At 50.3% G+C, this 18983-nt stretch overlaps 1 protein-coding gene across 3 annotated transcripts in view; it reads right to left on the bottom strand.

The window, feature by feature from the left end:
- Window positions 1-12262: 12262 nt before the first annotated feature.
- Window positions 12263-18983, bottom strand: part of Ten-m (teneurin transmembrane protein Ten-m) — a 45214-nt gene continuing 38493 nt past the window's right edge. For all 3 annotated transcript variants that reach the window (XM_072287789.1, XM_072287787.1, XM_072287788.1), the window contains 2 exons: window positions 16960-18562; window positions 12263-15661 (listed from right to left, as the gene is read on the bottom strand). In XM_072287789.1, the coding sequence (XP_072143890.1) occupies window positions 14760-15661; window positions 16960-18562 (2505 nt within the window). In that variant the 3' untranslated portion in view covers window positions 12263-14759. The remainder of the gene's footprint in view (window positions 15662-16959; window positions 18563-18983) is intronic.

The following is an 18983-nucleotide window of genomic DNA, read 5'->3' as shown; positions in this document are numbered from 1 at the left end:
AGGACTTTAGGAGACGTTCGCTGAAAACGATCGCGAAACTGCGACATTGTTGTCTACAATTGTTGACTGCAAAGGCGGCGATATAGTGGTAAAAAAAATTGCGGATCCCACGCCCTGTGGGAATCGATGTAAGCGAAGCTTTGCACGCTGATTGCTTTGAGTGGCGATAACTAACGCTGCTGTTGACGGCGAATGCGTAATTTCTTCAGCGTTTAGCCCAATACGAGAGTGGTGAGTTGTTACACGTTACCTTGCGTGCAGCATTGATTTTCCTCTGCGTAGTACGTAGTACACAGAACACACAGGCTTGAGGCGTTGTTGTGCGTCACTGTTCATAATCTCCGAGAGTTCAGCATTATCAGAGCGGGAACACCAAAAACAACCGCGCATTTTGACGTGCAATCGCGTGTCAGATCACCAGGTTTGACTTCAATCGCAATGCGGTGTGCTCCGTCTTATCTTTTTCCTTCCTCTATGCGGAGGAAGAAGAAGAAGGCGGCGAGTCTAGACGCGTTCTTCGGTTACCGCATTTCCCCAGCTTTTCTTGTATTTCATCGTCGCGAGCCAATGTTTATTTGTGCATATCTTTTCCGTAAAGTTGTAAGGACCACGTGGATACCCTTTTTGCCACAGTGAGTGACTTTTCACCATTTTACGGACATTCCTGTGCATCCGTTGGCGGCGTCAAACGAGCACTTCGGAGACCACGCCTTGGCCTCCGGGGCGGCTCAGTGCCACTCGTCCGCTACCATCATGGAATATCAAGTAGAGGGAGAAAATATTCTCCCGGAGGAAGTCACTCAAGAGCAGGGATCGCAAACAGCAGGTGTTAGAAGAGCTGGCGCCAAATCGCGGGAAGCTAACCCGAACGCCATGGCGACGCCTTTGGCTCCCCACAGCTACAAGTCTAGCGGCGCAGCGCTGAAGACCAAGATTATTAGGGCAAGCCGAATGCCTGTTCTTCCCAAAGAAGATACGAAGATCGTTATTAGACCAAGAGGTGGGCTGAATATTTCCAAAATTGGAGCGGCCACGGTGGCTGACGCAATACTTGCAGCCTCCGGCATCAGCCAGCACGAGCTCACGCAAGACACTCTGTGCCCGAACTTGCAGCAAAACATCATGGTGGCCAGCACTCCCAGACGAGAGAATGCCGATAGATATGCCCGCATCAAGCAAATCCGAATCACAGGCAAGATCCACGAACTCTGCGCGTACGAGACAGCCCCGCACTCCACGTGCAAGGGGGTCATTCGTGGCATACCGTTACAAGACGACCCAGCGACGGTGGATGGCAAGATTGTTAACCAGAACAATCCTCTTGCACTAGCAGCCAAGAGAAACGCTCAGACTGGGACCATCATCATCGCCTTTGACGGGCAGCGGGTACCGAATTTTGTCAGGTACGGAACGCTCCTGATGAAATGTTCCCTATATCGAAAGCAAGTGGACGTATGCCACGTCTGCGGAAGACTCGGGCATCGCGCCGATGTATGTCCAACACCGAGCGACGTCATCTGTCGGGGATGCAGCCTGCCAAATCCAGATCAGCAGCATCAATGCACACCAAAATGCAAGATATGCGGCGGTCCGCACCTTACAGCCGGCAAAGAGTGTGCGCATAGATTCAAGACGCCATACATTGTTCGCCGACGACGCTTCGAGCGTGCCAGGCAGCAAGAGCAGCTCCCCACGCCGTCGATCGTTCGATCCTCCAATCCGCAAGCCTCATCCAGCACCAACCTTAGGGGCAGAAGACGCTTGCGCTCGAGAAGCCGCTCTACAAGCCGACGGGGCTCCAGAAGTCGCTCTACCTCGATATCGCGACTCACATCGCCTTCTCCAGCGCGCTCCAGCTCCAGAAGCTGCTCCAAGTCCCGTACTGAGAGCGACTCATCCAACAGCTCCCGTCCGAAGACCCCCAACGGCGGTAAAGGCAAGTCCTCTCCAACGTGGGCCGATAGGGCCCGTGGCAACCAAACGCAGGCGTTCAACTCTCAAGACTCGCACGACCTGCGTCTCACGAATGAGCTCGAAGAACTTAGGCGTGCCAATGATAGTCTCAGGAAGGAAAACGCTCTGTTCAAGCAGGAAATCAGTCGGCTAGCCACCGAGATGGCGGAAATACGAAGATTGGCGCTCACACAGCCAGCTTCTCAGCCTGCCGCACGCTCTTCGGCCATGGACGCAGTGGAGGCCCCTCCCAAGACGGTTGCAGTGAAGCGGCGTGCCCTGGATGACTCAAGGGGAGACGAAATGGTAGAACTCCTGTCTGATCTCAAGAACGCCATCTCCAACATACAGACAGGTCTCTCTCACGTACAAGAAATGATCGCGCACCCTCAGCTGGGCCTGGTCGCCCTCAGCGCTAGAATACTTAGGCTGGAGGGGACCAGCCACGCATCTTTGCCAAGCACATCTACAGCACAAGTCCCAAAGTTGCACAGCGTCATTGCCTCACCCACGGAGGGTGCCATTATGAATGCGGCACTTTCGCAATCCATTCCCAAGCCCAAACATGGATAACAGAACTAACGTCATAACAATGTGGCAGTGGAATTGCGCAGGGTTCGTCAGCAAACGGGCGACCCTGCGACAATACCTAAAAAGCGTAAGAGAGAAACCCCAAGTAATCGCCTTGCAAGAAACGATCACATCATCACCTATCAAGCTCCCCGGTTTCCTTACGGTGGCTTCCACTGAAGGAGGAAGGGGGGTCGCTATCCTGGTCTGTAAAAAGTTCACGTGCCTTCAGCGAGACCTTGGTCCCGCGGACAATGGGATCGAGTACGTCATGGCCGAACTCCTTGTCGACCCCCCTACGCAGCGCTTAAGAAGAAACAGTATCTTCATACTGAATGTTTACTGCAGACCCAGCGTACACAGAGCCAGGCCTGGTGGTATTCTCAAGAAGGCCGTGCATTTGGCCGGCTGTCAGCCTCTAGTCGTCATGGGGGATTTTAATGCTCAGCATCAGGCGTGGGGCTATTGTACCAATACCAAGAAGGGTAGAGACATATGGGACGCGGCAACGGAGGAAGATCTTACGCTGATAACCAATAAAGACTTTCCAACCAGGAGAGGGAACTCGGTGTGCCGAGATACGACTCCGGATCTTACCTTTGTCAAGAACCTGGAAAACGTCAAGTGGACCAACACAGCCATGGACCTCGGTAGCGATCATTGCATCATCGAAGCGGTGATCAAGGCTGCCCGTAACAAAACGAGGACCTTTAGGTTCACTGACTGGGACTTGTTCCGAGCCAACCGCTCCGAGCGCGTCCTTAACGATGATATGGACTTAGACTCTTGGTGCGACGAGATAAAGAAGGATGCGGCTAGAACCACCAAGGAGGTGACAACCGATCTGGAGGTGGACAGGATGGACAGTAGGCTGGCGCATCTATTGGAAGCCAAGCAGGCACTGCTCGCGAGATGGAAGACTCAGCGCCATAACAGAAGACTACGCAAGAAAATTTCCGATATAAACAAGATGATAGAGGCTCATTGCAAGGTGCTATGCAAGCAGCAATGGGACGAACTGTGCGACTCGGTGGAGGGCCAGCTCAAGAACGGTAAAAGCTGGGGTCTCCTTAGGCACCTACTGCACGATGGCAACACCAAGTCCAACCAGAAGAGAGCTTTGGCGAAAGCTGTCCATTTGGCGACCGACTCGACTCTAGATGAGGCAGTCACGGAGCACCTCATAGACAAGTACCTGGAGGCCACGGGCGATCCGGTGCCCCCCCCCAGTTTCCCGAGTACGAAGGGCGTGACGTACCATCTATGGACGAGGATTTTACCGTGGCTGAGGTCAAGCGAGTTCTCGCATCCCTCAACGGCAGATCTGCCCCTGGGCCCGACGGGATCACCAACAAAATGCTCAAGCATCTCAACGACGCCTCAATCGAGTTCCTTACGCACAAGATGAATGATATCTGGTGCAGCGGCCTCATTCCCAATAGCTGGAAAGCAGCCCACACAGTACTCATACCGAAGCCAGGTAAGGCGCCGAGCATCGACAATCTAAGGCCCATCTCCCTGACGTCGTGTGTTGGAAAGATGGCCGAGCACGCCATGCTTAACCGCCTCACTGACCATCTCGAGTCTAACGAATGCTATACACACAACATGATTGGCTTTCAGGTCGGGGCTTTCGACTCAGGACGCCATGAGACTGATCAAGCACCAGATCATTGACTCTACCTCCGCCGACACTAAGGCAATTCTCGGCTTGGATCTGGAAAAGGCTTTTGACAACATATCGCACGCCTTTATTCTCAAGAGCCTGACAGAGTGTAACGTTGGCAAACGGGCGTACAATTTCGTGCGCTCCTTCCTTTCCTCAAGGTCCACTAGACTCAAGATTGACGAGTTTTTGACCCACGAAATCCAGCTTGGGCCAAAGGGAACACCTCAGGGGGCAGTGATCTCTCCGACGCTGTTCAACATCTCCCTGATCAACCTGTCGAGGGCCTTGAACAAAATCCCGAACATTAACCACACGATCTACGCGGATGACATCACCATCTGGTGTTCCAGTGGATGTGAAGGGCAGGTCGAGGGTGCTTTGCAAGAGGCCATCGATGTGACGGAGCGGTATCTTATCCCCACCGGGCTAAGGTGCTCGCCCGCTAAATCCGAGCTCTTGCTCTACAAGAAGAGGCCCAGAGGCGGTTCACACCGGTCCTGGAAGCCAGCAACAGAGAGCCGCATTACGTTACTCACCGGTAAGGGCTCCCCAGTACCGCGGGTAGACACTATCAGGGTCCTAGGAATGTTCATCGAGTCGAACGGGGCCAATGGAGCCGCCGTCAAACGCATTTGCTCCAAGACCGAAAGCGCCCTCGGCCTGATCCGAAGAATCGCCAACAGGTACCGCGGAATCAAGGAAGACAATCTGATCCGGATTATCCACGCCTTCGTGTTATGCCACCTCGCTTATTCAGGAGCTATGCACAACTGGCTCGTATCGGAGCGCAACAAGATCAATGCCCTAATCAGAAGAGTCTTCAAGCTTGCCCTCGGCCTTCCCATCCGAACGCACACAAAAGACCTCCTCAATTTGGGAATTCGCAACACGTTCGAGGAAATCATTGAAGCCCAAGAATTTTCCCAGTTTGTCAGACTTTCCGGTACGCCAGCGGGCCGAGCCATACTTGGCAAGCTGGGACGTAACCCCACGGTCGTCAGTCTCGACGCTGTGAAGCTGCCTAGCGACGTAAGGTCCAAGATTTACATACACCGGTTGCCACGAAATATGCATCCCACCTACAACGAAGGACGAAGACGAGCCAGGGGTAAAGCTCTGCTCGCCAGTGCCCGCTTGAACAAGGACCGAACATGCTTCGTAGACGCTGCTTCGTATGTTCAAGAAGAGGCCTTCTCCTCAGTGGTCATCGACGGTGATTCTAAAATCCTTAGCTGCGCTACCGTCCGCACTTCTAATTCCAGCGTTGCAGAGCAGGTTGTTATTGCTCTTGCATTAACGGACAGTGTACACTACACGATTTATTCTGATTCCAAGGCCGCTGTCAGGGCCTTTCAGATGGGAATGGTGGCTCCCCAGGCCCTACGTATCATCCAAAGTGCCAAAGACATGAAACATCACTCTTTGGCCTGGTTCCCTGCGCACCTTGGAACCATTGAGGGTGCCTCGATCAACCCCAACGAGGAGGCGCACTCGGCTGCACGAACCGTGCGCTGGGCAACGCGTCCTCTCCTGGGCGACCCGAGCCTCTCTACTCGTACAACGAAATCTGCAAATATAATTATATGTCAAGAAGACTCCTACCTTCGCCGCACTCCTCGCTGTGCAGGGCCCAGGCAGTCACTCTAAGGCTTCTGCAAACAAGCACTTACCCGAGCCCCGCGGCGCTGCACACAATGTACCCCGAACGGTTCCCAAGCCCGGACTGCCCTCTGTGTGGTGATTATGCGGACTTCGAACATGTCCTGTGGGGCTGCGCTTCTGCCGGTCCCCCTTTCACTCAAGAGGAAATGATGAAGTTAATTAAGGCCCAGGATCAGACCTCTCAAATCCTGGCAGTCCAGAGGGCTCGCGAGAGGGCCGTCAGGTTTCACCTGATGGTCCCCGAGTGGGCCTAGCCAGGTGACGTGGAGCTTGCTTACGTCTATAGTGGACCGAATAAAGTTGTTTCTCTCTCTCTCTCTCCTTCCTCTATGCGGGCTGCAATGGGGGCGAACGTGACAGCCGTAGTTGCATTCTCGGCCGCTTGGCTGGGCCGAACGGCGCTAGCTGCCGGGGATGGCACGCGTCGGCGACAGCGTTCCAGGCACGTGCCTGACGCATTTTCTATGCTGATCCCAGACAACCATAGAGTTTCAATTGTGCAGCACGCTTGCGAGGCAGCAAGACTCAGCGGTGCCCTGGAATACGAGCGCCGACCATGTGAAGCGGCCAGGACTCAAGACATGAAGACACCGGCCCACCGCCAATCTCTCCGAGATATAGAGCAATAAAGTTTTTCCATTCCATTCCATTCACATCATCATCATCATCATCATCATCATCATCATCATCATCATCATCATCATCCTGGTTACGCCCACTGCAGGGCAAAGGCCTCTCCCATACTTCTCCAACTACCCCGGTCATGTACTAATTGTGGCCATGTCGTCCCTGCAAACTTCTTAATCTCATCCGCCCACCTAACTTTCTGCCGCCCCCTGCTACGCTTCCCTTCCCTTGGAATCCAGTCCGTAACCCTTAATGACCATCCGTTATCTTCCCTCCTCATTACATGTCCTGCCCATGCCCCATTTCTTTTTCTTGATTTCAACTAACATGTCATTAACTCGCGTTTGTCCCTTCACCCAATCTGCTCTTTTCTTATCCCTTAACGTTACGCCCATCATTCTTCTTTCCATAGCTCGTTGCGTCGTCCTCAATTTAAGCAGAGCCCTTTTTGTAAGCCTCCAGGTTTCTGCCCCGTACGTGAGTACTGGTAAGACATTGCTCATATTAGTATACCTAGAAGGAAATCTGGCGCTGCGATCGTTCAACCATCATGGGAATGATGGGAAGTACAGGCTTCGGATTGGCATTCTGTTGACTGGTGAACTAGTCTACAAGTATTTTTTTGGCAGTTTTGGTTTCGCTCCAAGCGCAATTGCTATAAACTGCAGTGGGACAGTGCTACTCAAAGCTCTCTGCCTTTGTTATGTTGCTCGGAGTGGCGAAAGCGCGCTGGGCCAGCGGCTGGGACGATGTTTGTGTCGCGGTGTGGTGTCGAAGTCCTGACGAGAAAGCGACGACATCGTAAACGTTGAAAGAACATGTTTTGACCGTTTGGACCTTGGTTTGTTATGTGTGTCAGGTTGGCGCGCTGTAGCGTTACGTGCTTTATGAAACTTCAGAATAGGAAAAAGAAGGCGCTACTGATGCAAGACATAGATAGTTGTACTTACAGTGGCTTGACAATAAAATTTTATTGAGGGATTCATTATGCATTGCTCGTTTATGTGCTCATTGAAATGCGTGTTTAGGACTTTTAGAACACAAACTTACTTGTGGTAGGAAAGGTTGCTGCTTCCTGGCTGTAGCCTGGTGTCGCAAAATGGGTAAGTGCAAAGCCACGCCGTAACGCTTCGGAAGCGGTACGTCAACATAAAATAACATGATGCATACTCGTAGGAGGCCTCAATCGTCCCTGCTAGCAGTGCAGCAGGTGTACTTAAAAGTACTCGAAGACGTTCATCAGTCGTGACAGCCGGCGCAGCCTTTCGAAAGAGCGAGACAGTTAACAATTAGGTGCCTGTCGTTTGCGAGAAAAGCCTCGCGTTCGCAGCGAGCAGGCGTCATAGCAGATGCTATGACGCCTGCAGTGTTGCGCCCTTGCAGCATGCCGCTCAAGGGCGCAACACTTTCTCACAATGTATTTTTATTTCCATAAATACTTGATTAGTATTTTTATATAAGTACATGCACGGTTGTTATTGCTGTTGCAAAAATAAATAAATAATTATTCTCTGACGTAAATCAGGAACAGAATGGCACAAGAATGCATACCCTGGTGCATAGAGTTTCTCACTACGTTACCTAGAGGGAAATCTGGCGCTGCTGCGCTGTGGTATGCATGGGAATGCCGGTATATTGTGACTTCGGATTGGCATTGTTCTCGGAGAGACAGGACACCTTGAAGACGCGCTTGGCAAGCACCGTTCCGTCTGTCGCAATGATTCATTTTCTACTAAAAGAGCACGGGAAAAGCTGTTTTGGTTTTATTACTACGCAAAAACATGTTTTGCTTAACTATGAGAATTTGTTATTGCGTGTACGATTATATGATCCGTAAAAAGTATCAGCGGGCCGCTAAAGTCGGAGGACAGACTACAAGGTTCGCGATCGCTTTGAAACAGTTTGTCGTCTGTTCTTGCTTTTCTTCGCTTGGTCATGCATTGTAGGTGAGTAAAGATGTAATATGCGTGAATAGAAACATTTTATAAAGATTTTACTTTGAGAACGCGTTATTTGTGTAGCCATATCCACGTTTTAGACGAAGCCTCGTACAACACCAGCCAACACGAGCCTCGCAGACACATATACCGTCATTACCATGACGGCACGGTGCTATGGTGGCTAGAATGGCTAGAAGCCCTTCTAGCCACCGTAACGGTGCCCCCTTAAGGAACTCCCATAGACGGTGGCGCCATATTTCCCTCTAGGTGTTATAGTGAGAAACTCTATGCCCTGGTGTCTCCTGGCGATAAACCATAGTAAATCGTGCTTCCATCTCAAAGTCATGCAAAGCTTATGTAGCGTGTTGTACATTATATAACATACTGCAGAAAGAAAATGAGATTTTACGCGATAATATTTGAGTATAGCTTGGTTTACTGCGCCGCAAGCAAACGCCACTAGTCTAAAGATCGTAGTCAATCCGAAGCCTGTACTTCCCATCATAGAGTTTCCTACAAAAATTACTAGAGGGAACTCTGGCGCTGCAGTCGTTGTCCTACCATGGGAATGATGGGAAGTACATGGATTTGTCTGATCTTCGTGCTTGTGGATTCAGACGTTCTTGTGGCTTTGTATATTACGCTATATAAACCTTATTGTCGTACCATTTCAGAGCAATCTATATTCTTCGAAGTGCAGAAGACGCCGGGAACGCGTACAATTCCTATTAATTGCAACGATTGAGCTTGTCCAGGTGGCCAAATCGAAACGCGCCAAGCGTCTCAAGGCGCTGGCATGCCCGCGATAAATTCATAAGGGCGTTTCATTCGCATGTCGATACATGCGTCCGTGGCTTAATGGTTTCAATATCAGGCTTCTGTGCTAGAGTCCCTGTGTTCGAATCCTGCCGTCGGGCAATTTTAATGATGTTTATTTAAATATTTATTGCGCAATATACTGTTGAAAATGACGAGTTTACAAAGTCACAAAGCTGTCTGAAGCCAAAAGAACGAAGTTTAGGCAAATCCATGTACTTCCCATAATTCCCATGCTGGGACAACCGCTCCCATTGCAGCCCCCGTAGACACTAGCGCCAGAGTTCCCTCTATTAATTTTTGTAGGAAACTATATGCTTCCCATCATTCCTATGAGCCAACGCTCACGAGAGCCCCCGTAGACACTAGTGCCACATTTCCCTCTAGGGTATTTATTTAGAAACTCTATGCAGGCAACAGTCCCCGACTGGCGGTGCCGCGGCGGCTAACACCGTTTCCGATGCACGCGGCAGGCCACACTTCTTTTTTTTTTTTATGGTCCAGCGGTCGTGGTTGTGCCTAGCGCGTGCGTCATTGCACACGCCACGTTTATGAACTCCTCGCAGGCAAGCGAGCGCGTTGAGACGCTTGGCGCGTTTTGGTTTGGCCTTACCGAGGCGCAGTAAGAACGCAGGCGAGGGCTTGCGCGGACAAGGAACGCGCTGAAAAAAAATAAAATTCACCAAAGGGACTACAATGCTTTCGAATTCTCACGCGTAAGCAGTCGTAAGTGCATCTGCCGTTTTTTTGTTTTTCATGAAACGCAAGTGAGAGATAAAAAGAATGCAGGGATGTTAACCAGTCAAGAGTGCGGTTGGCTGCCTTACTCTAGGGGAAGGAAAAGGGGTAACAGAAGGAAGGAAGTGAGAGAAAGGAATGCGGTGAATGAGAGCACCTGCGCGGACGGCACTACGCAGCAAAAGCGCTCGCACAAGCCAGTTTCTTTTTATTGAAATGAAAATAGAAAAAGAGACGTAGTCATCGTATAATGGTGACGGCTACTCCTTTTCTCATGGAACCAACATGATAAAAAATATAAAAAATGAAAAGGAACCACGTCATAGGGTCAGAAATCCGCAGTACACAGTCCTATACACCCATGAACAGTCGTTCTTAGAAAGTACAAAAGTGTCTTCACTGCCTCCTCAGCCGGTGATCGGTGGGTATGGTATTCCAGTATTGTACTGTGCATTGAGCACATACTGCTGTGAGGACTCAATGTCCTCACAGCAGCAGACATCACATGCAGGACTGTGAGCCATTCCAATTAGTGCTGAATAAGCTTTCGTAAAATCAAATGCCAACCACAACCGACACAGAAGAGACGCTTCGCGTCGGTGCAATCCGGCCGGAAGTCCTAGTCGCTGCGAAGGGCTTACTCTGTGCAGTCTGGTGAGCCTTGTATGTGCGGCATTCCACTCGGCTAACCAGAGTGCGCGTGCCAGAAGGCGAAGCTGTCTCGCAGCGTCTTTCTTTGAGACAGGAGTGGGGACACCGCGGTATTCTTGGTCTTTCGTCCGAGCTGCCTTATCTGCGTCACCACTTCAAATAATACCGCAATGACCTGGGGGCTGTTCTGTAAGTGTCCACCTAGCGGACAAATCTATTTCGTCTGCTGCTGAAGTGCTGATTGGCCGGTGGCGCCTGCCTGCTTATGACGCGTAACCCAGCCCAGCTAATGAGAACACCAGCAGCAGAAGAAATGGACATGTCCATTAGGTGGACGCTTGCAGAATACCCTCCCCCCCTCCCCCTGGTATCGACTGGAAACAATTATGGCCCTTTTATCTCAAGTGATGGATACGTACCACGATTTCTCACGTCAGTTGATCATGAGTTCCATATCAGAGGAACGACTGCATACATTCTAATGCCGGCTTTGAATCGAAATGACTGCCCATTTCCAGCACTATCTGTATGAATCGCATAAAACGCACCGCGGAAAGCCGCGAGCTCTGCATGTAGTAAACGTAGTCATATGGGGAGTCTTGAACCGTTGGGTTATTCCCCTTGTTAGTATACCTACGGCGCCACCGGAATTGTTCGAAGTAGTTAAGCAATCAGCATAGACACGTGTGTATAGTCGCTGTATTTCTCACACAAAAGGACTAAACGAAGTTGCTTGGGTGAGGTGTGACGACAAGTCCGATTTTTTACGAAAGGCAAAGTTGCATGAAAAAATAGTCATATAGCACTGCAACTTCAGCAGACACCGTTTCGCGCATGCAAATGTTCTTTTTCTGGTATTCACTAACATGAAGCGCTTTACTACGAGACTCACATTTACGCATTAGGAATTAGTGAAATAATTAGCTAGTATGCCGACTAATGAGTGGTTTTTATGTTGCGTAAGAAAGTTTGAACCTGAACATTTCGTCCCGAGCCACAACGTAAAGGAGCGACGAACGCTATTACATCCCTTTTGTATGCTGAATGAATCTGCGAAGCTTGGCATGCGATATAAACAAATCAACGGCAACTGGCACATTAACAAGCGACTAGGTAGAAAATAAGTAGTTTAATGCGTTCGCACACACATTTAAAAAAGAGAAGATGAAAAATGATAAAGAAATTAACAAGCCAACTCGTGGCTTCGAAGTCATTGGCAATAAAGAAAATAAACGATGAGCAAATGACAGTAACTACATTTTATTAAAGCGGCTGAATGTGTGTACTACTGTCATGGAAAACATTTCCTAGCCCTGCTTTTTAGTACGCGCATCACTGGGAAATGGTGTAAGGAGCTCGGAAGGATACATATGCGAGATCTACATGTCCTCTAAAGCATTGGTCAAAGGTTCGTGTCGTTCACCCACTCACTGTTGACGACAGCCTCTGAAACAACGGCTTTCTGCGCCGAGGCAATGGAAGCTGGCCGAGGCAAGTAGTGAACTTCTCACCACGTGATCAAGTATGGCGGCGCCCACGGGAGCGCGGTGAAAAGAGTCTGTATAACAATGATTTCCACAGTGCATGGGATATGCCTTTTTTTTTGCATTTGCAGGAACTAAGTAAGTACAAACAGTTTCTGAGTATGTAAACATTTTTATTCTTTTACGAGTATAGATTAAGTACAAATCTCAATAATCTCATCGCGACTCTTTTTCACAGTCATGCCATCTCCCACAGCGTGTTATCACACGGAATATAGATGCCACACACGGTCTCATATATCAGTTTTATGTACACGTTCGGGCGCCCGCCGCGCCGCCGCGCATGCGCGATATGTCGGCGTGGGGTCCCCTGTTTCAGGACGTCGAAATACGAGACAGCGCGCAGCAACAGCAGCAGCACACATCGAGGAGACATCGACCGACAAGCGTGGTGGCATGGTACGTATTCTCTGTTCTTTCTTTCTTTTGTGGCTCTGTTTCCCGCTTCCCAGGGGCACAGTAGTTTGCGCCAGAAGTAGAGACGCCTCGTGAACACACACACACAAGCAAGTAACCGCACACGCATTCACTGTCACGCGCACACACACACACGCACACGTCAACAAGAACTGGATCCAGTGGCGCGCCCTTCTCGTCGATCGAGAGACCGCGGCTTTTGGCACCTCTAAGCGACAACATGTTCCACAACCGGGATGCCGATTTCTGCCACAGCTACGTGCCTTCTCCCCAAGGAGCGCTTGTCTTTCCCTATACGAATAATCACGCTCGAGCTTCCGGAGTAAAGGCGCCCAGAGATTGTTCTCACGACTGTCAGCCGCACTGCAGTGCCGATACGTACACACACATACATATATGGTCTGTCAAACGATGATCACGTTGCTCTCTTAAGACAGTGACCTGGGCCGAGGAGGCTACGCCGCTGAATGCTCCTGCACCGAAAGTCATTTCTCCTTCTCAGCAGTGATGAACTGTCCTCAGTGATTTGAATGTTCCAACAGCCTTGCGAATTTTTTTTTCTTTTCTAGATTGTGAGGAGAGCACTTCTGTTGAATGCTTTATTTTTTTGTCAGACTGGCACCAATCGTTGAACATTTTTAGCCTGCAGTGAGCTACAGAGAAAAAACGAGGGGAGTAAAGCGTTTTCCGTCGCTTGTGGCGACACTGACTGGAAAGAGTGGATCACCGAGTGGACCGTTCATACAAGGCTTCGAGCTCGAACCACGTCGACATACATAAAGCTCTGTCAACACTTAGAGGCGGATGCGGAGCGATACTACATCGAGACGGTAACAGAGGGCACGCATACGTCGGTAAACACGAACCAGAACTAGGAGCCGAAAAGACAGCTTAGGATACGGAGACCTCCAGGTAAACGGGGTGGTGGAGCAGAAATTTGGGGAGAATAGGTACAGTGTACAGAGGACAAATCAAGGGACGCTCTCATATAAGGCACTTCATGTCACAAACCAACAAAAAAGCAGCACATTTAGGTACGCACATCGCTCGCTGCACAGTCACACCGCCGCTTGCCGGCTTTGCGGGGCCAGCAGAGGAGCCGCCGGAAGGAAACCCAACCAACACATGCACACAGAAAACGAGTGAACCCACCGAGATCCCGAAAAGCACCGTCAGAAGTGTCATTCACGCCCGTCCGAAACACTTAACCACTCGAGAAAGGTGGAGAGCTCACGTAGTTTGACATCGACAAAACCACGTAGGAAGGAAATGTACAGCGTGTCCTTGTCTCGTGTTGTCCAGAGGACACACCAGGTCTAGGGCACGGAATACCCTGAAAATGGACCGAGAGTTTGTTTTGCGATTCGCAACAGCGAATCGCAGCGTTCTGACACAGAAAACGAAACGACACCTTGTTCTTTTATGGACTGGGTCGAGGACATATGGCCTTTTTTTTTTCTCTCGTATGTACAAAAAGTCTGATGTGGCTCATTTTTACAAAAAAAAATGCCCATCGCGTTAAAACGTCGCCACCTTTTTGTTTCTTTGCGAAGCTCGGCAAAATAAAACTGCAATTGAGCATGGAAACAGGTCGAAGAAGGATGGCAGTTGAATGCTATGAGCCTGCTGCGGGATGAAAGTAATAACGTATGTATACATACATGTATAATATATTACAAAGAAAAATTGCACATCATTGGAAACAAGTGAGAGCTTGTCATGTGGGACCACATGCGGGCTCTTTACATTAGTCATAATAAGAGTGCATCATGACAGCTGAGTACGAACACTTCATGAGCGTTTCGGCCAAAGTGAATGCACAAAAGCCAACGAAGGGTTAAAAAAAGAAAAAAAAAACACGCCGAGAAAAATCGGTGGACTAGTAGTGACAACGCCAGATGCTGCCTGCGCACCTGTTTTTTTTTTTTCAGAACACAAGAAACAATAACAAAAGAGTATTTCCTTCAGTCACACTCTCGCGAGTGGTTCACGCAGAAGAGCGGCAAAACTCTTGAACAACGTTTCCTTTTCCCGTCTTCCGTCTCTCTCTCGTGGCGTGCACAAGCTGGCGCTGATTTCGACGGCTTCGCTCACTGCGCACCGGCCGAGAAGAGAATTGAAAATAGAGACCTATGCCTTCGCTAAAGAATAGGAATACGGTTGACGGCGACCCTAGGCGTCCGCCTTAAGCCGGGCTCGGCGCGTCTTGCCCCTGCGTTTCCTCGAGTTCTCCTTGCGGAAGGCCACGTTGCTCGGATCGTCGGCCAGCTCCGGGTACTTCTCGATGTCGTGCACGTCCGTGCCGAAGTACCGCGCCACCATTCCTGTGGCCATGAGCTCTTCGCGCTCGCCTTTGGTCCAGTCGTTGGAGCCCTTGTGACCGTTCCTGACGAGCTCCAACTCCTGGGTCCAGGCGTCGTCCACGGCGCGTCGGCGGGCGTGCCGCATCAGCCGGTGGCGCTCCTCCTGCAGGGACGTGCCGTAGCGGATGTTGAGCACGACGCTGGTGCTGTGCATGCGGATGTCGACTTGACCTCGGGGGCCTCCGACGCCCTCGCTCTCGACGACGTGCTTCGTGATGTTGAACATGGTTCCCAGGCGGCCCAGCTGGACCCAGTCCTCATCGGCCTTGGACAACTGAGGCTGGACGAAGAAGAATGAGTCTTGGCCGTGCAGCGAGAAGTGAATGTCCACCACCAGGGTGTCGTTGAAGATGGCGACCATGACGTCGCGTAGGATGGGGCTCGATTCGCTCACGACGTGCACGGCGGCGCGGTGCGCGTCGCCTCGCGAAAGCAGGATGCCGTCGCCCAGCACGGACGGCAGGTTGGAGACGCGCGAGTTGATGTGCCGCTGGAAGCTGCTGCTGTCCAGCTTCACTGCCGTCTTGGGAACGGTAGAGAAGCGGTAGAACTCGGCCTGCACGATGTCCGCCATGCAGCTGAGGCCAGAGATGACCGGCACGGCCTCGGGAACGGGCGCTCCCACACGCGTGTCTGGCGGGCACCGGGTCTGCGGCGCTACCAGCACTCGTCGCATGTCGTAGCCCAGGGCCGCCATCCAGGCTGGCAAGTCTGGCAAGGTAATGAAAACGAGGTTATTCACCAGGCACAACGGATGAGCCAAATTAGTTTCGATAAAAGCGCAGCGCTACAAGGGAAACAAAAAGTAAAGAAACGATGCAATGCCTCGCAAACAAAACTTTGCAGCTCAGGAGGTATTCATCTTTGTCCTGCGGATCAAGCGGGGGTCGCCGTCAGACAGCGGTGATGTTCTACCAACTGTGCTAACCGCGAACCACATCTGGCAGTGCTAAGCAGAATTAATGCAAACACGTGAAGCGCTACAAGTGTGACTTAGCGTTCTGGCCCATGTGCTTCCTGCATGAAGCTCCCTTTACGATGCGCGTTTGCATACAGTGCATTGGTTGTTGAAATTCTAGTGATTTTAGTAGCCCGTTAATTCAACCTCACGCTACAGTTTGTTAGGCTCCAGATGAGATCAGTATGTATGTAGTGTAACTGTATTCCAGCATGGTAATTTTCCCGGAGTATCTTGCCCAACTAGAAACAGCGTTCCTCAATGGTCTTCGCTTCAAGAGTAACCGTTTCAGTTTGCTCTATACCTCTATACCACTATGCAACGAACAGACACAAGGAAAGCTTTTTGATTTCGTGGAAAGAAATAATTGCAGTTACCGAAACGATGGTAGAATGACAACAAGGTTTAGAATAGCTCGTGGATCACTGCATGCTGACATTGTATGTATCGTTGAAGGTAAGAATAACGTTGGGTAATTGATGGAATAGGGTATTTAGTCATGTAAGGTCCGTAATTTTTCTTTAGAATTCCTGCCGCGTGCGGGCCTTACACAAGAGAGACTTATGGCTACTCACTGAAACATCGAACTGCGCTCAGACTGCTATGCAAATATATGCAACCACTGGTGGTCGACTGTGAACATATTTACAGTCGGCGGTCGATTTCGTGGAGACTCACTATAGTGCCATTTTGTAGCGGCTTGCGGGAATTAGTCCGTACGCGAGTATGCGCGTGACGCTTAGTGAAGCCTTTTTTCTCAAAATTTTGCGCTACAATAAGGGGGTACGGGCGCTACACGAGGGCCTGCCTTACACGAGTAAATACGGTATTTATATGGCCATGTTTGGAACTTGCTACCGCATTTCTAAAGCTATTTCCTTTATGTGCGACCTAATGTCTTTCAATTTATGTGATAGATTATTTTCACCGCATTTCAAGGATGTTACAAGCCATGAAAACCAACACTTGAGCACAATGTACAAAGCCGACGTCACGCAACGCGACAAGCAAGTTCATGACGACAGTGTACAGGCATGGCTCAAAAACTTACCATTCAGATGTCCACCGTCAGCCTGCGCAGTATTGATGGGATCATTGCCGTGGAATCTGTAGAGGTGGATGTCATATGGCTTTTGAAGAAGGGTCGGCATGCTTTCCCAGTTTGGTGTCAACCACTGCACACCAAGGGCGTCGTAAACCCTTCCACCGAAGTGAATGAGCTGAGTCACAGGGTCCCGCAAGCCACCCTGGAAATCAACGGGCAGAAAGAACTCCGGATTGGAGTCGTATGTCACTTTGCCAAACGGATTTCGCTGGATCTCCTTGATGATGGTTCCTTCGGAACTGAAGACGGCGACGGGAGACCCGAGGTGGTCGCAGGCTACGTAGAATTTGTTGTTGCCTTGCTGCATGTAAATGAGGTGACCCAGTGTGTCGTAAATGAGCACAAACGTCAGCGAGTCTTTCGGGTAATGCATGTGTGTGATTGCGTTCGGACGCTGAAGGTCGGCGTAGATGAACTGGGTGATGTTTCCCCTGTGGTCCTTTCGCGCTGTGAGTCTGTTCTGCGCGTCGTACACGTACTGAACCTCGTACTGGTGCAACTCAAAAGCGTGTATGAGTTGACCCATCGCGTTGAACTTGAATTTCTCCTCTCCTCGCTGAACAATGAACCCGCGAACGTCCACAAGGTAGAGCTCGACGTCTCCGTATCCGATGAGTCTGTCCCCGTCGTCGTGTCGCAGAGAAATCTGTCGCGGTCCTTCCCAGAGGCTTTTCATGTTGCCATTGATGTCGTAGATAAATCTCCAAGACTGCGCCCCGGACACTTCTTCTAAGAAGCCATCGACAGTGTAGGTGTAATTGGTGGTGTGGCTGGCATGGTCTTTACCTATTTTGGTGTGGGCGTGTTTGATCCTACTCCTGTTGTCATACTGCAGGCTGAGTGAAAAAATCTCCTTGTTCCAGAGCGTTATGGCGAGCACCACCAACCGTCCGTACGTGTCCGTGCCGATAGTCTTCGAATACTGCCTGGCCTCGTCTTGAATGAATATGCTGTTCAGCTTGGGCCTGTGCACGAGAAACTGCTGAACTTGTTCGAGGGTTCCAGACTCGCTGTTGTACCGGTACTTTGTCGTGATGGTGCTCTTTCCATTGATCTCTACCTCGACTGATGAGAGCCGAGGGTCGTACTGGTACCGGAACTTGGCTCCGTCCAATCCACTACGGCTGTTGTAGCGGTGACGTTCCTCCTTGAGAAGTGACCCGTGGTGGCGGTAGTCAACCCTGAAGTCCAGCCCTGGGACGTTCTTTGTGATGCTCTTGATGAGAGCCGTGCTGTTGTGGTAGTAGAAGTCCGTTCTCTCAGGGCCGCACAGGATGCTTTCCAGCCTTCCCTCCTCTGTGTAAGTGTAGACGACGCGGCCTTTGTTCTTCGGAAAGAACTTGGCCAACACCTGCCCGCGGTCATTGTAGTGAAGAACGTACGGATGCCCCACGCCCGGCGCCAAGTACAGGAGCTTGTAAAATCCTATCGATGTCTGCGTGGCTATCTCGTGTTTGTGTCCGTTTGGAGTAATCACAGCTTGGAGACTTCCGGATACATCGTACTGGAGTATGTACCGACTGCCACTGGGAAGGATGATTTCCGTCGGCTGAAAACAAATAGGGAAAGAAACAGAAGCGGTGTAAGAATTGCATTATAGTATAGTAGCAAGTATAAAGATACTGCTTTGCTCACAGTAGTTGTGGTATTCTTGATTTTCACATGTGAGCAGTATTTCCTAGTTTAAGTTACATTTATGAAACACGTTTTGGTTTCAGCACAGCAGATGATTTCGAATGCTATCAGTTTAAACAGTTTTCTTTTTATGTGGAGCTTCGTACACTGATTTTCTCAGTGAATTCGGCTGCTATTCTAAACAAACTGAACATGTACTTCTCGGCCTGATACCGAAAATAACTGTTGCTCTGAACAACATTCTAATAGCTACTTCCGCTGGCACAAATGAGCGTGCTGCCACTTGTCTTTACTCAAGCTCAGAGTCACCCCCAACGTTTGCGAAGTCACCTGGC

The sequence above is a fragment of the Dermacentor andersoni genome, chromosome 4 (genome assembly GCF_023375885.2).
Source record: "Dermacentor andersoni chromosome 4, qqDerAnde1_hic_scaffold, whole genome shotgun sequence".
Taxonomy (NCBI): Eukaryota; Metazoa; Arthropoda; class Arachnida; order Ixodida; family Ixodidae; genus Dermacentor; species Dermacentor andersoni.
Note: the sequence above shows the minus strand (reverse complement) of the source record. Positions and strands in the feature narration are given on the sequence as shown.